Source organism: Thunnus thynnus, chromosome 6, assembly GCF_963924715.1.
Source record: "Thunnus thynnus chromosome 6, fThuThy2.1, whole genome shotgun sequence".
Classification (NCBI taxonomy): domain Eukaryota; kingdom Metazoa; phylum Chordata; class Actinopteri; order Scombriformes; family Scombridae; genus Thunnus; species Thunnus thynnus.
In genome coordinates this window covers 12,216,264-12,234,425 of record NC_089522.1, presented here as the reverse complement: position 1 = coordinate 12,234,425, position 18,162 = coordinate 12,216,264, and the positions used below count along the sequence as shown (strand labels likewise).

Here is an 18,162-nt window from a genome sequence, read left to right as displayed (position 1 = left end):
AGAGAGGAGGAGGAGGAGGAGGAGGAGGAGAAAGAGGTCATTTACATCTGATTACAGCCACTTCTGCTGCTCCCTTGTTTGGGTGATTAAACTGTGCAGGACACTAGTTTATTTTTTAAAGATAAGGTTTCATCCTTTGAAATGTACATTATATACCAAGGACAGAGACATTTAATGCTTATATCTGGATGTTCAATCTGGAGATGTTGCATAAGCTCCTTCACACAACTGAGGGGCTTTTCTCCCTCATTTCCTTCATTGAATTTGAAGACTTTTTGGCCCTTTGGGAGCTAACTGGAGGAAACGGAAAGGCATATAAACACTGTGTCCTTCTAATGGCCACTGGGGAACATCTATGGACCTCTTCATCTACTCATATCATATCAGTAAATAATGCAAAAAGACGGTGTATGCAAATTCTCAAGAAACACAGTTCAAGTGGAAGCTGCAACAACAAGTAAAAGAGAAGAAAAACACCAACACGGGAATTACTGTAAACACTGGAGCATGATTCTCGCATTAAGGTATTTTGTTTATCACAGTAATAATGATGTTAACCGAATGTTGCAGCAAACGACACTGATAAGAAAGAGGAATACAAAAGATCGAGAGGAAAATATTAACACTGACAGTATGTTGTTGTTTCATGATGCATCCATGTCGCCTCCACTTCACAAACAATCAGGGAAATTGTCCATTTTTCTTTTGGTCAATGATGGATACTTCTGGCTGATGTCCTTGGCAACCAAAGTCCAAGGACACTCCAAAACATAATTATGTACAACAATCACTATGTTTCTTCCCTTTAAGGACTCATCAAAAGGTCGACCAGCAGATGGTGCGTTGAGAGAGGTTTGAGAAATCTCTGCTTGTGGACGAAACAGCAATTCAGCTCTTTTTATACAGCTGACGGTAAAATAATGTGGTCAATTAATTTTGTAAGGAACATTTTCTACTTTCCCTGGAAATGCTTCAAACATGATTTAATCTGGAAAATATTGGTATTTAATGATGATCGAATTGTACAATTACCAACTCTTAACCCAGCCAAGGCAAACCTGAAAACCAAAGCAAAATCGCACAATCTCTCTCTCTCAAACCCCAAAAGTAACAATATAAACCAAAGATTAAACTTTCAACCAACAGAGGTCAGTGCAACAATGCTCCTTTGTTGCAAAAGATAAACGGTTGTGTTTCATAGTTCATCTGACAACAGAGATAAACATGTTGTATGACGTTTTATTACCTGCCAGATACCCATCCCCAGATAATAAAGCAGCACTAACTCAGCTCTCTGGTGACTCTCTCGCCGGGGTGACACCTTTTCATTTTTTAAAATTCCTCCGCAGGTTAGAAATGGATTTCGTGGACAGCTATGAATTATAAATATTACGGACAGCATAAGCCTTCAGTTTAACCTGATCCTCCAACCTGTCAGAGCAGTGTGTGTGTGTGTGTGTGTGTGTGCGTGTGTGTGTGTGTGTGTGTGTGTGTGTGTGTGTGTGTGTGTGTGTGCGTGTGTGTGTGTGTGCGTGTGTGTGTGTGTGTGTGTGTGTGTGTGTGTGTGTGTGTGTGTGTGTGTGTGTGCGTGTGTGCAGTAGTAGCAGTAAGATCTTGCAAATAAGCTCCTGGAACTGTCTTGTAAAGTCCCAAATCTAATTACCAAGTCTCACTTACACGGAGAGGCGTGTGTGTGTGTGTGTGTGTGTAGCAAGGTGGACTATTGAATGGCCAAATAACAACAATAATAAGAGCGCACTCAACAAGCGATTCACAGCTTGATACAGTGATACAGTATGAAACATTCAATATCAAAACATTCACAGAAAGTTCTCAAACTGCTCTTGCAACATGTAGTCACTTTTGTCACTGTCAAACCAATATTATTTATTTTTAAAATAAATAATTTTAAAAAGATATGGCAAGATGCTTCCGTATCGAGCCATTTCCTTCCTCAAACCTTTGAAACAGTGGTAGATATACAGTATGTGAGGACAGCAGAGAGGTCGATTATTCTGCAGAGATGGTTTAGCAGGAAACTACAACCTTCTTAAAACCACCTCCCAAGATTTCCCAGGGGAGAGTGCTGCATACTCAAAAGATAGGTTTTGAGTGGAGTATGCCTTCAACAGGAATTCCTATGACACAGTCAATTAAGCTGCTTTGACTCTCCTGCAAAAAAAAAAAAAAAAAAAAAGTACCAAAGACGTAAGACTGACCATTAGAGATACAGAGACAGCAGCTTCTCACAAATTCTTCACAATATCTCAGTGGAGGCAGGAAATGTCAGGCCTGTTAGGGTCATTCAGCTCATAATGTTGATGCAACAGTAAGTTCTTCTAGCTGGACGGCAGCCAACGTTTCTGTTGAGGACAACGTGAGACGTGAGATGTGAGACGTGAGAGCGGGCGCTTTGGCAGTTAATCTAAACTGCAGCTTGGGAGTCAAGAAAGTCAAACTGAAGGGCATGCAGGGTTTTAAAATGACGAACATTTACATGTATGATCATAAAACTGGATGATTATAGTTCATATAATAATTATTATATTATAGACACGTTAAACGAACTTATCAGACAAAGGGTGACCCCATATCTTAGGGGTTAAGATGCCGACCATGAACTGCAATGTTATTGGTTCGCGTCTGGGTGGAGGCCTTTGTTATATCTCTCTCTCTCAGAGCTATCTAGTAAAGGCATTAAATGATGAACTGATTATAATTTATAAGTTATCCAAAGTGAACAATATGGTTTTTAGATTGAAATCTAAAATTAAGTCCCAATGCATCTTTGTTGATGATGAGATATTCAGGAACCTTGAATATTTTTACCAAACATCATGATAATCCATCCAGTAGTCATTGAGATATTTCAGTCTGGGCTGCCATCCTAAAGCCACACTGCTGGCTTGTCTAAGAATGAAAGTAACAAATGACCCCAAACACTGTTTTTTCACACATTTTCATATATGATGAGCTTCACCTGCTATAACTTCATTCCCACTCCCAACTGTGCAGGTGCCAACTGAGAGTCACTAACAACAAGGACATGATCCCTTACAGAGTTCCCACCATCCAATACAAGCCATCAGTGTTTACGATCGTCTGCAGTTAGTTTTCCTCTGTGCAGAATGAAGAGAGACAGGAAAGCACGAAGGGAAATAGTGAGGTTTGTCTGCAACAAAGGTCCTGTTGTATTTCAGTGTAAGACCTGCAGTGTTCAGGACACTCAGCAAACAGGCTATTTTAAACCCTGTAACCATCATCGCCTCCCTGTAGGAGGGAAAAAAGAGTTGGAAGTCATTGCCTCCAGACTTTTTGTCATTACTGTAGAATTTCTGACAGGCTCCACACTTACGGGAAAAATAAAGTGAAATAAGGTTGCCCAAACCATTAAAAAGTCATTGTGCATGTGTCACACTGCCACAGACACAGACTCCGACACAGGACCGTGTGACATGAGCTCAGCCCTGCCTGGTGTTCCTGCTGACCTGAAAGACGGCAGCTCACACTGAAATCCTCCTAATTGGACACTTGCCAACACTACAACACGAACAGTGTCCAGTACAGGGGAGGCTTGTTTAAAAATACACAGGATCTGCATGGTGCACCTACAGTATCCCTTGAGCTGTTCGGTAGAGAGTTTATTTAGAAACTCACTTAATGATGACATTTATGGGTCCTAGCAGAGAATTTGACTTGTGTATTACTTACATCTGGCAAGGGGAAAGGTGCTGTGGCAGAGCACGTAACGGGGAAAAAATGATGGTAGAGATGACCCATCACATGTGTTGTATAACCAGATGGGTTTAGAAGAACCAGGCCATTTCCAACCACAGAGTACCGCAAATATCAGTCTTCCTTTTTTTTGGGCGGGGGGGAGGGGCAACACCACAGCAGTAATTTATGGAAATGAAAAGGTAGAAAACATCCATTATCCACTGTCTTTTTTGAGCTGCACCTGCACTTTATCCTTTTTTTCCCCCTTAAATACTATTAGGAAAGCCTTGTTGAAATGTAGCGTAACCATAGAAATAAATCGTTTACTTTCTTTTTACACATAAAAGAATGCCTTGTGTTTCCCTTTTAATCCCTCTTGTAGCATTTGAGCCAACCACCTTGCAGTCACAGGCCTGTTTTGGCTCTGATTAGCGCCGCTCTGCCCCGCTGTGGAAACCAGGCTGCTGTGTGTTGTGTTGTTGCCACTGGTGCTTGAAGAGAAGCAGAACAAGCTGGCTGAGGGTCTGAACCTTGATCTGTGGCACGGTTTAACACCACATAATACTATTAGACGGCAAAGGTCTGGGTTAATAATGTGGACCAACAAGGAACAGAAGAGTGCAGCCAACACACCTGCAAGACACCTGACGGTTGCAAAACCTGTAGGTTAGATGAGAGTCCAGATTAAGAACTGGACTCCACATTATTATTATTATTAATTATTATTATTATTATTATTATTATTATTATTATTATTATTATTATTATGGCGCAGGTTTGTGGATTTGTAAAGATAAAGTACATTTTGTTTGACTGGCATTTACAGTAAACCACAAAATCAGCTTTTAATATTATTAGGAAAGAACAGAACAAAACCTACATGTGTCTCTTCTTAAAGCTGCACATAAGCTCCTCAGAGAAACTTTAAAACCCTTTAAATCTACTGGAACAGACTATTAATGAGGCCAGTCTAATATTATTAGATATTCTGACTGAGAAAAAACAAAAAGTAGTAGCTCAGTTGGCACCGACTGACTGAAGAGTTAGATTTTGTGTTCATCTGTGCCATCTAGTGGTGCAACGCTGTACTGCAGCTTTTATTATATATTCTGTGTTTAAAGCCACCTGAACAAACATAAAACATTTCTCACTAAGATCTTGTGATCTCTGTCCATGCAGATATTTTTGGTTTCATTTGTCTTTCTCTGAGATTTCTGAGCTGCTTCCTGCTGAAGAAACAAGTGTTTGACTGCTTCTTCTTCTTTGGATTATCCAGAGTAGAGCTGAAATGACAAATCGATTGACAGAAAACTTACCATCACCTAATTTGGTAACTGATTAATAGTTTCAGTCATTTATTAAGAAGAAAAAATACAAAAATACAAAAGCATTTTCTGATCCCATCTTTGCCTATGTTATGTTGTCGGTTTTATAAAATTGTAAATTGAAAATCTTCAGGTTTTAACTGAACATTTACTCAATTAATCAAAAAAAAATTAATCTGTAATGAAAATAGACCGGAGAGTAACAGGGACATTGTTTCTGTAAAGTCATGTCCTTCACCTGCAACATGTCGGTGGCAGAAATCTGGACAACAGAACTATCTGTACAGCTTTATAACACTATGTATGAATATGTTTGTTGTTCTGTGTGTGAAACAAACCTTGAACTGATTTGAAAGAGAAATATAGTGAAAGAAGAAAAAAAAAGATAAGTGAAGAAAAGATAAATATTGGAGACTGAATCAAATTTTCTTCTCAAGCAGTCATTCAATCAAATGCAAACAGCTGTTTCCTTCAGTGAAAATATAAAAAACATACAAACAACAAATTCTATTTACATCATAAAACATGAAATAAACTCATTGGACCTTTGCAGACAATTCATTTGATGACCATTCAATATGAACAATCAAAACTGTATTTGCAACAGGAAGTTGCAAAATTCACAGAACAAGAACACGATTAAAGGAAAAATCCACAACATAACACCCACTGCTAATGTACCTTATATTTCAGGCCTATATTGTTGTTTAACGATGTATTTTCTAATTTCCACAGAGAACTGCTTCATTGTAGACGATGTAATGTCACACTGCGATATTTCATTTCCAGTTACAATCAAAAATTTTCAGTTCAAGTCGCCTGAAACATCAAATGGTAAACACTGACTTTTTGTGTCAGTCCCTTTGCTATAACTTGACACATTGCTCTCCAGGGCTTTCTGAATTCTGGGAAACATGAGAAGTCGCTTACTGAAATAGAAGCAGTTGAACAAAAGTGAGTAAAAAGACAAAAGAACAAAAGAAAATAATTCTTGGAATTAACTGAACGTCAGAGTCTGATGAGAAACACGCCTGATGGTGGATTTTTCCTTTACATGTTGAATTCACTGATTCTCTCAGTTTAGGAGGTAACCATAGCAACATCAGCAGCAACAGCAGAACAGGAGACAGTCGGAGCAGATGTAACCGTGGTGACGGCTGCGGTGGCTCCTGTTGAAGTCTGCGTGGTAACAGAAGGCTCGGCGGGGCGAGCAGGAACCGGTTTGGCAATCTTCATGGGAATGAAGAGGTTAGAGGCACAGTGCTCGCTCAGGTATTCGCCTCCTTTCTCCTCGTAGTCCTGCCTGCTGATCCATCCCTCTGCTGCCCCGCCTCCCCCACCTGCAGGCAGATGCTCCAAGGCCCAGTCTCTGGCCCCGTACCAGGCGTCCAGGGCCGGCCTCGACGCCATGGTCACCTGAGAAGGATTCAAAGTCAGGGTTCAAGACGGCATGTGTATTTACAAGTGTGTTACCTCCGGATTATCTTTACAACCCAGCTGAAAAGTATTTGGACAGTTACATAAATATTTCTCTTCCTAAATATTTGTCACCTTTAGACAGATTTTTATCTCACTTCCTTTATTGTTTTTATATCTTTAAAACCATGTTTTTATCTGAGTGTCAATGTATTTAGATTTATAGGAGACCTGTGTTTACAAGTCTTGGGGACAACTACTGCATGTGTGAAAAAAATTAAGTCTTTCGTGGGGGAGCTGCTTGAAGTCTGATAAGGTGCCTCAAATGACGTCACTTGAATCACTTAATTTATGCTCTATGTAAACAAAATGTAATCCGATCTTCCCATTTTCAGGTTTAGTAAAATGTTTGTGATGAATTAGAAAAACTGCAGATGGAAAACGTTTTGTGGCCTCATAAAGAATTCAAATCTCAACCATATATAATCAAACATGAACATTTTATAAAATGTTATATACATTTTACACACAAATTCTGAAACATGTGAAGAGGGATGTGATTCAGAACGACATGGTTTGGTACTTTGGTCTGGAGGGTTTACAAAGGATGTGAGCTGCACCTTAAAGTGTGACTGGAACGGCCTCATGGCCCGCAGTTCTCGCTCCACTCTCTCCTTCATCCCGCTGTACTGCATGTTCCCTCCAGTCAGAAACACATTGCTCACCAGCGCCTCCTGCTGCTCTGGAGTGTACCTGTACATGGTGCAAAGGAAAGAGTTGAAACCCTTTATATCATTTCATAAAAAGGAATTAACTCAAGTTAATTGAAGACAAAATATCTTAAAGGTGCAGTGTGTAGAATTCAGTGGCATCTAGCAGAACGGACTTGGCAGAATTGGAATATAATATTCATAAGTATGTTTTAATTAGTGCATAATCACCAACAAACCAATCACTGGCTCTAAAGAGGGTCTTTTTTGCATTTGTTGCAAGTTTCACGGCCACTGTAGGTTCTCCTACTCTTTTGGAGGGGAGGTGTATTCATTTTGTTGCAATCTGCAACCTCACTGCCACTAAATCTTACACACTGGTCCTTTAAACGATGCTAAAAAAGATGCTATAATTCTGTAATGACAGCAAAAAGGCAAGAAGAGAGAGTATGTGTGATTTCATGATTGTGTGCATGTATATGTGTGCATGTACACCTTTGTCTTTATTGCGTGCACTTTGCTTGATTGTATCATTACCTGGCCAGGACGTAGTGCAGCGTCTCCATAAGTCCCATCTGGTCCTCTCCGGACAGCGAGGGCTGGAAGAGGATCTCTGGACACCTCAGACGCTCCGTCCCCACAAACAGCTGGTGGTACTCCGCCATGTTGAACACCGGCTAGAGTGTGTGACAAGTTGACACAAATGTTTCAGCTCATGAGCAAAGTTAGCTAGTTTAATTTCTGCTCTGGCACAAAAATATCACACAGAAGAAAACATTTTCTTACGCACATCCTGCTACATATTCAACTGGCAGATAATTGCCTGCACAGCCTTAATGAGGATCTAAATATCTGTCTGGGAAGTCCCAGTCTCTCAGCCCCACTACCTGAGCCACATTAGCGGGTTTTTCTGGCAGCGTGTCCTCGGGGAAGTCAGGATCCATCAGCGCCACTCCGTCTCCTTCCTCCATGGGCTGCTCCAGCTCAGACACCTGGCAGAGAGCGACAGAAGAGCCTCAGGCTTCATGTCAGCCGCAGCACATCCACTGCAGCAAACAAGCACAGATCCACAAGAGCCCCGCAGCACACTCACGGTAATGACATGTAGACCTAATTAATCATTGGTTCATTTGAATACGGCTCTTCAGTTAATCAGCTGCTGTCATTTCTTCTGTGAGGAAGACAGTCTAGTTTGAGCACTTTGCTTCCAAGTTAGTGGTGCCAACTGAACCCAGCTTACAACCAAATCACACAGCACGTATACAGAAACTCTGCTTATAAAACACAATCATACACTTAAGTTATATATATTTTAGAACATATTAATAAAGTGCTAGAACAGATTTGTTTTATGCAAATAAATTCAAAACAATTCTCCATCTTGAGAATTAATTAAGTTAAGTTTTCAGTAGAACAGACATGTGCATTAATTGTTTTTGCATTAATTAGTGTGCTGCTAGAGAAAACCTTTGACTCTTTTTAACTATCTAAATGTTTGCCAGACAGAGCTTCAAAATCTGGACACAGAACTTACAAGATTTCAACAAATAAAAAAAAATGTTCCTAACTCTCCCACCTCCGTCTTCCCCTCTGCTCCGTCGCTGTGCAGCAGTTTCTGTCTGCCCTGCTCCACGGCCAGCTGCAGCTTGTTGATGTACGACTGCAGCTCCTCAGCTGAGTCCATGTTGAGCTCCACCAGGCTCTTATGAAACTGATCCAACAGGCCGTCCTCCAGCAGCTCCTGCACACACAGACGTTACAGTTTGTTATTTAGTACTTTGGTTTTCTATAGTTATTGTTGAGGTGGGAACACAAACATTTGAGTTGCTTAAAACTGTTATTTTTTAGGGTTAAAGTTAAGTTTGTAATTATCAACACAAATCTTGTTGTGATGTCACAAACATGCTCATGGGTACGCCCCTTAAACTCAGATTTAAGGTTTCAACTAGGGCCCGACTGATACTAGATTTTTGGGGCCGATATCGATATATTGGCCGATAATCTTATATATACAGAACATATACATAAACACACATTTAATAATCAAATGTGATTATTAAACACTTGTGACAAAGATATGTAATGGAGACATGATATTTTACAGTTTAACAATAAACTTTATTGTATAAAATGACATCAGTGCACTGAAACAGTAACTGAGAATTTAATAATTATAAATTACTATAAATAAAAAACAGAACAAAAAAAACATATGTATGTATATACTAAACTTGAATTAACAAAAAAGATACATTCTTAAAAAAAAAGGATATTGTTTCTAAAATATTGGACAATATATACTAATATATCTGTGATAGGCCAATATCGGTTGACCAAAATATCTGTCAGGCTCTAGTTTCAACAGACGAATGTGAAAACGGCCTTCTGTTGTCAAACTCTGCACATACATCATTCTGCACAGTGAAGCTCAAAGAAAAACTCATTTTTGACTGGAGGGGACTTTAAGTCTTACACATGTGAAATACTATTAGAAAACCAAAAGGGCTTTAATATGAGGTATAAATGATGCAACAGGTTTCTTGCCTGTACAGCCATAAGTCTGTCCAGCCTCTCTTGATCCTGTTGCAGTTTCTCTTCCCGGCGGCGAGCATTGATCTCCTGAAGCCGTCGTAGCTGCTGAGCTCGTCTCTCTTGCCTCTCCTCCACGCTCACACAGCCGCCCGGTACCTTGCCCGAGAAGGGAAGTTGCATACGGTGAACCTCGCGCTCATAAAACTCTGGGCTGCGCCACTTTTCCAGCTCTGTGGAAAACACAACACGGAGGGAATGTGAATTAAACAGAGAGGGAAGGAAGAAAGGATGCATGCGTCTCCGTGGCTCCTACATACTTTACCTTCATGATAATCTACAGCAGTGTAGCTGTGTTCATGCAGTAGCTCCTCCATGCGGCTGAGTGTGATGGCGGCGAGGTGACCTGGGTATTTCAGCTGGAGGAGGCGCTGCAGGTAGGATGCTGCCTGACTCCCAGCCACGTTCACACGCTTACAGTTGACTGCATCCAACCTCGAGTCAAAACCAGATCAAAATTATACTCTACAGAACAAACTGTGTGTATGATTGTATTAATGAGTGAAAAAACAACCAGGAAAAAGACACAGAGAAGGAGCACTTAATAGAAAATGGGAAGGTGTGTCTAAACTTTTGACCAGTACTGCATAAAATGAGAGCTGATACAAAACAGAAGCAGTCGTCTGTGTCTGTGGAGCCTCACCTGCCGTTGATAACCGGCAGGATGTGCGAGCAGTGGTATCCTGACGACAGAACGATGCCAGTGTGCGGAGGCTGGAGGTTCCTTTGAGTGTTATTGTGGTAGAAACTGTACAAGCCGTCCACGCCGTAGGAGACGTGTGGGACCTGGTAGCACTCGAACAGCAGCTCTGACATCATCTGCCGACAGTGAAGCGGGTTGCAGGGCGCTTCTGTCAGCACGACGGGATGGTCGATGCGGCCCTGCAGAAGGAACGTAACGCTGATTGGTCAACTGGTCGTCATCATGAGTCAATATCACACAGCGTACCTTAAAATTTGAATGAAATCAAAAACCTACTTAAGTGTACTGAACTCACTAAAGAAAAAATAATTAGAGGCCTTTTCTCCCAGTTGTGACTTTCATATCTCTTAATTGTGACTCACCTTGTGACTTGGGACTTGACCTTGAGTGAATAACCAATAAAATGTCCAGATGACATTAAAACTAACATTTTGATTCAATAGATCTATCTGGATCTGTAGAGAGCGTTTTTGTTTGAAGAATAATTTTCACAGACAGCTGAGATACTTCATCAGCACTGCAAACTGTATTTTTCCAGCGTACTATAGCTAGTGGACAGTTGTGAAAACTGTCATCCCTGCTGTTAATAGATAGTTTAGATCTGTTGAGCTGGTTTGACTCCTTCCTTACTGTTGCATTTACACGATTAGGTGCATTGACGTTACCTGCAGCAGTTGACTGATTATGAGCAGGTCTTAAAGGACGACTTCACAGTTTTTCAAGTCTGTCTTAAAACAAGAGTCAGGAGCCCAAATGAACATTTAACTAGGTTTTCCTCTCTGTTATCACTCCTCCTGTTCATTCTGACCATTAGAAGATCCCTGCTGTAAGCCTCACTGTGTGGCAGACTGGGATCGTTATTTTATGTGTGAATCAAACATTGCTTTCCTAACTTTGTAAAACAAAATGTATCAAATAAATACATAGTATTGGGTCAGTATGGAACAATATCCGATATCAGTATCAGTATTGGTGCATCTCTGTTGTATATGGATGAGTTGACACTAAAGAGAATCTGATGTCGCTGCATCCGGTAAATGTGATGTCGATTAAACCTGGATTATTTATGAAGGAGAACAAACTGTATTTTCTGGAAAACAACTTGATTTTATTGGGTAAACACTTAATTCAGAGATGTAAATATTTAAAGGTGAAGCCACATATCAACAGATGGAAGAATGAAGTCAGGCTGTTTGCAAAATCTCTTCAACTCATGACGGACAGAAACAACCTGAGACTTTTTTCTTTATTGGATTTGTTTATGCTGCTTGAATAGATCATCACTCTTTTTAAATTCACGCTTAAACGTGCTTTTTTTTTTTTTTTTATATGTCATTTATTTGTCCTGTTTCGACACAAATGTACGTTTTGTATTACTGAAATATGCCATGAAGGTTTGTAATTGAAGTTTATACAATACAAAAGTCAAGCCTGACCTCTGAGGTGATGCCCAGGTGTGTGAACACATAGTCGAAGATCAGCTCCTGGATCTCGAAGTTGACCACCACGTTTCGGTCGAACTGGCTCTTCAGCAGCCACCGTAGAGGCTCCAGGTTGGGGATGTCGTTACCGATCTGCGTGTCGCTGCGGGCGGCGCCTCTGCTGCGCGCCGCCACCGACCTGAAGAGAAGCCGCGGAGCTCCAACCTCCTCCGCCGGAGCCGCCCAGTCGGCCCGGGTCTGGAAGGAGCCGTTATCGATCACTATCGGGACTGGTGAGGGGGTCAGGAAGCGGGCGGGAAGCTCGAAAATCGGATCGGGAGAAGTTTTACAGTCTTGAAATGAGAAGATTTGACACACCGGCTCCTCTTTGGAAGCCATTTTGGAGGTGTGTCACTGCAAAATACCACCGAGTAGAAACTTCTTGTCGCCGACTTAAAGTTCCCAACGATTTCAACAGACAGACACTGAATCTGTATTGTAGAATCTGTATTGTAGAGTCCATAAAGTTGTGTACTTAGTACAAAATCAGGACGAATTAAAGTGATGTGGGACAATTTTTGCAATTGCAACTTCAGCGAGATTTTTATTTTGTTACAAGACTCACCCCTGAATAACTATTGGTATTGCAATGCATTGAAATAAAATGTTTTGACTTCAGTGTTGCAAAATCCATTTAATATTCCGAATATTTCCTTAAATTACTAATATTAGAATTCTAATCTTAACATTACTGATACATATTGTCTGTAACAAAGGTTTATAATAGTAATTTACTGTTTAAAGTTTCCCTCCACTCAAAAATATGTTTTTCTTCTTATAGTTGGAGGTTTGAGCTTCACTGTGCAGAATGATGTATGTGCAGAGTTTGACACTACAAGCTGTTTTCACATTCATCTGCTGAAAGTAGAAAGTTTCCCTGGGCTCACTGAAAATTTGATTTTAAGGGGCGGCGTCCGAGCCTGATCTGTGACATCTCAACTAGTTTGGAGCCGATCCTGATCCAATATTCAACTTATAAAAGTGTGATGTGGAAACTTGAATCCTCCTGTGCACAAATACTGAGAATGGACTTTATAGTGAGGTAGGAGACATCTTGTGTCCAACAGGAAAAGATCCTGACATTTTAATGAGGGAGAAAGAGTAAATGTCATTTTAAGGACTTTAACAAGATAAAATGAACTATTTTTGTGGAAAAACCACATCAGAAACAAATTATAATTCAAAGAGTATTTTATATTGATCTTAAAACATGTCTGGAGGGGATCTTTAAGTATTTGCATTACAGTGTTAATTTTGTAATAAAATACCCTCCTTTAACCACCAGAGGTCGTACTCCTCTCAATGTAAACTCAAGTCCTTCTGTAATGAGTCTCATTTTTTTTCATGGTGGATTCTGGGTAGGTAAACTCTCAAATGGGGCAGCTATATCATTTAAGTCATATTGTATATAAGCATAATTTAACTGTATAAAAGATATTCAATAAAATTAAGTCGTGTTTGGCCAGTCAGTACTAACGCAAGCTGCGCAGCAACATTTTATTCAAACAAAGTTGATTTTTAATTCTAGAGAACCCAAAGTTTCCATCTGATGGAATGACGCAGCCACAAAAAAAATTTATCCAAACAGCCATTTCCATTTTTGATGCGAACAATACAAAATTATGTTGAAAGTCTCACTGTAATGTCTTTATAATCCCTCATCATGCTCACCTTGACCTTTGGGTCAACTGTTATGTTTACTAGAGATGTATGAATCCATTTTGAAGCTACATTTAAACCATATGAGCAGACGTTTTCCCTCAGGCCCTGAGATCCCTGATTTCCTTCTGTCTGCCATCCTGTTACTCTCAGCTGACCGGGTAAAGCCTCAGCTGGTAATGTGGGACACCTGCATGAGAACTACTGTACTGTACGTCCCAGTCGGCTTCAGTTCAGACTATTCATACAATGAGCATGTCACTGTTTCGCTCTGTGATTTCGATTATAAAAACATGTTTCAATTCAATTTGATTCAAGTTTTATTTGTATAGCATCACCTCACACAAAGGCAGTTCAAAGTGCTTCACATAATACAATAATACAGCAGAAAATGTTTCTTATATACACAAATATCCACACATTCATGTACATACATACAGACAGATTATGTGCACTGTCTTAAATTTGTTATGGCTGAGTGCAGAATGAGAGACTTGGTGTCTTCTTACTCTTGTGTCAGCATAATCACCAGCAATGCAAACAAAGATGAAGCTGTAATTCAGCCTTCAACCTCAAAACTCAGCAGATAAAGATGCTGGTGGAGATAGAGTTATGAATGGACAAAGGGCAACTGTGTATTAATTAAAAGACAACTGTTAGAGTGATTAATATGGGATGAATGTGACGCAGAGTCACAGCAAGTCTAAGATCAGCAGGCAAACTGTTCCATTCTTTAGGTGAATAAAAGCTAAATGCTATCTCACAAGCCTTTGAAAATGCTTTAGGCATGTGGAGATCGCCATTTTGTGATTTGAGAGATCTGCTGGGATTGTACACTGACCAGTGCAGTGCCCATTCAAAACATGTCTTGAATTGAATTTATTAAAGCATTAAATTTATTAATATTTATCATGAAGCATGTCCAAATTGCACCAAATTCGACACTGCACTCCCTTTTTTCCCCAGCAATGCACCTGCCAAGTGAGGAGTCAATCCGATGAACATTTCAAGAGATACACGAAGGACATACAGACACACAGACAGAGATTCCTTGCTTCAATAGATAGACTAGTGCCAGCTGATGCTAGCATTTCTGCAAGCTCAAGTGCTTTGTGTCGATCTCAAAGTGAATAAATGCTGCGCCCATAAACGCAAACTGCTTTGCTGGCTCTGTTTTGTTATAACTTAGATATTTATTTTATTTATTTATTAGTTTATTTATCAGGAACGATGTAAAAAACATTGTAACAGGTTAAAATAACATGAAACAAATGTGTTGCACAGGATTTCTAGACAAAGCTAATTTGTGACCCCTGTCCCTGGTTAGGCTTTTCTATATAATAATAGTCATAACATATCATTACCAGAAATACATTAAATAGAGCTCATAATGAATAGTGACATTCTCAATAACAACATTATTTACTTCACATAATAATCAATTTACATGTGTTGTGTATGTGTGCATGTTTGTATGTCCCCTAATTCATTGTAATGATGTGTATATGTGCATAATGTTTATAGGTGTGTGTGTGTTCATGCATAGTCTTTATGTATGTTTGTTTATTTATATGTATCTGTTCCTCTATTTGTGTGAACAAGTGCATGATCATTGATTAATGATCGCAGGTTTGGTTTTCTTTCAGCCAGTGTTTCACCTTTTCATTAAACGTTTTCAGATCAGTATATCTTGTTATGTCTGTTGGTAGGGCTTCCAAACATGTCTCCCTCAAAACATTTGAGTTGGGAGTCCAAAATGACACCTAAGAATTTAAAATCACTCACTTCCTTTCCTCTTGATCTATTGTTGGGTAGACTTTATGCAATTGCAAATTGGGTGCATGTTAATCTATTTATTTTCATGCAATTCCAATTCTAGCAGAGTTTTTCTTCCAAAACATAGATAGTCCTGAAAGCCAGAAATATCATGTCTGGGAATCAGTCAAACAACAAATAACCGTTGAGAACTCCTGCAACTTCAGTGCAGTATTTATATATTTTTTAATTTTTTAATTATAGAACATATAGAACATATTCATACTGTCTGATGAAAAATAACTACAGTGCCTTATGTGAAGCAGAATTTATCCAAAAGTCAAAGATCTCTGTGTGCATAGTGGCGTTCAGATACATTACTGTTTGCTATAGAAACAGGCAGGTTTACTGCCTGAAGAGAAAAGACTTTGTTTGCTATGTGATTTAGGTGAGACTGAGAACTAAGTCCATTTGATGTTTTATTATGGTTTTATATTATGATTTAAGGGCAACACTAATCTCTGATGAATTTTTCTGGATGAATGATTATATGATGAATAAAACTTGAGCTGTGTTTCAGGAAGGGAACCTTTTGTGTGGCTGATTTTATTTGTAGAGGTTGGTACAGACGACAACGTTTTTTGTTCGTAATGTAATGTGAGTTAGTTAGTTAGTGTCTTGTAAATCCACATTGTCCAAGCTGGTTAAGCAGCTATTTAGATAACAGACGACAATAGGTATATACAGTTTGCTGGTAATACATCTGTGTATGAAAATTGAATGTGGGTTTTGGGGTTTTGGGGCCTAAACTCTTTATTGTTTCTATCAACGACATATGTGAAGTGGAAGACATTGCAGTTTGTTTTGTTTGCAGATTTTTTTTATTTTTTTTTTTAGTTCGGGTGATGAATCAAAAGCTTTAGCAGAGAACATTGTAAATGAAATATATATGGGAGAAAACCCCCAGAGTCCCACAGAATGAACCCATAAAAATTCAGGAGGGACGAGGCAGGGATCTTATTTGTTGGCAGCTTCACTATAAGAAAGAAAGAAGCTTGACTTTCTTATAGTAAAGTTGCAATGCAGCCCCGATGCACCTCTCATCAGCCCAGATGTTTAGTTTAGTGCAGCCGCACTTCCAGCACACTTGTTGGCCCCAGTACCCCTCTGGTCAGTCAAGACTCATCTCTGGCCGAGTACTGGGACCCCTGGTTCTTAAACACCATCGGTGTTCCTTATATACTCATTTTTTTGTTTTGTGGTACAGTTCTCCAATTGTTTGTCTGTTTGTTTCTGTTTGTCTTTTGCAGCTTTGTTGACATGTTGCCTCTTTATCCACTTTGACAGCTTTGTATCCTTTTTGTTGGTCTTGAATTAAGGACTTCCTGAGCTCATAATGGCTTCATAATTGCTGGCTGAGATGTGTCCTGACACCATGGAACTGAGCCTGTTGAGAAGAGTGTGGTACTCGCGCAGGAGGCCCTCCCTCTTATGGCAAGTCGTTCTCATAGTGTAAAACTTGTCCAGCCAAGGTTTTACGCTTTCGTAATCTGCTGTCATGTCCTGGATTTTGCCCTCGAGGTAACGACAGTCAGCCATATTAGCATGATGTTGGTTTTTCAGCATATGATACTGAGCCCTCATTTGACCTTCGTCTTTCAGTTTGTCAGTCAACTGCTGAACTTCTTGCTGCAGGTTGGCACGGCGTTTGCTTAGGACTTTGTGTTGTTCTTGTCTTGTTTTATATTTCTCTTGCAACTGATCGTACGTGTAGATTTTTTGAAGGAGGTCCTGGACCCTCTGTTGCAGGATGTCGTTCTGCTGGCTCAGGCTTTTGCACTCCGTTTTTATTGCCTTGTATTCCTCCTCCAATGTTTCTCGGTCCTGAAATCTCCTGTGAATTCCAACAATTTCTTGCTCGAGAATTCGATTCTTTTGGACCATCTTTTGTCTCTCGTCTTCTTCAGACTTGCATTTTTCCTCCAGGGCTATTTGACTCTGAAGTTTTATGTGCAGCTCTTGAGCCTTTTTCTGAAGCTTTTTGTTTAATTCAGTTGCTGCTTTTCTCTTAGCTTTCAGCTCTTTATATTTCTCTTCTACATCTCGGCTGTTGGCAAGCCTGAGGTTGAGCTCATCTATTTGGTGAGCCAAGACCCTGTTCTGCTGGTCCATGGCTTCAGTCTCTCCACGAACCTTGCAGAACTTGAAGAGGAGACTTCTTTGTCCCTGTGTGTTGTTGTCAAGGAGGGGGGCCTTGTTGCCTTCAAACTCCTTAGGAATGGTCTGTTTACGCTGAAACATTTCTTTCATTTCAAACATGTCTTCGTTCTTGTCTTCTTCTGTGTACCACTGTATTTAATGTGCTCTGTATATGGCGAGCTGGTTTATGAGTATCAACACAACGCAGTGAAGGTGTTCTAACAATGTTAGAATGCTGGATGTTGGATGTTCAGTTCAGTTCAGTTCATCAAGTCCTTTGATGTTTGTGACATCAAGAGTGACATCACATTCTAAATGACATTTTGTCTTGAAAAAACAGAATGTGATGTCATAGTGACATCACATACCAGCCATCACTGTCAGACCACAGAATTTGAGGTTGCTATGACTCCCACATTGATTGACAGGTCTGTTAAATCCTGATGATGTCATCAGGGCAGTTTAACTGAGGGGGCTCGTACCTTTGTCCCTCTCAGCAATTCAGAACCCAGAAGCCCCACCCCGCTGTGATGTGACAGTGTTTGTATCAAACAGCCCCCGCTGCACTCAGACACAGAGGTCAGCAGCTCGCTGTTCACTTGTTTATT

At 40.0% G+C, this 18,162-nt stretch overlaps 1 protein-coding gene across 1 annotated transcript; it reads right to left on the bottom strand.

Moving 5' to 3' along the window:
• Positions 1-5,447: 5,447 nt before the first annotated feature.
• actr5 (actin related protein 5) lies at positions 5,448-12,301 on the bottom strand. The gene is made up of 9 exons (XM_067591734.1): positions 11,897-12,301; positions 10,401-10,639; positions 10,023-10,192; positions 9,713-9,930; positions 8,745-8,909; positions 8,056-8,160; positions 7,706-7,845; positions 7,079-7,211; positions 5,448-6,458 (listed from the first exon to the last, which is right to left on the bottom strand). The coding sequence occupies exons 1-9, from the start codon at positions 12,278-12,280 to the stop codon at positions 6,123-6,125; spliced, it is 1,890 nt and encodes a 629-aa protein (XP_067447835.1). The 5' UTR covers positions 12,281-12,301; the 3' UTR covers positions 5,448-6,122.
• Positions 12,302-18,162: the final 5,861 nt, after the last annotated feature.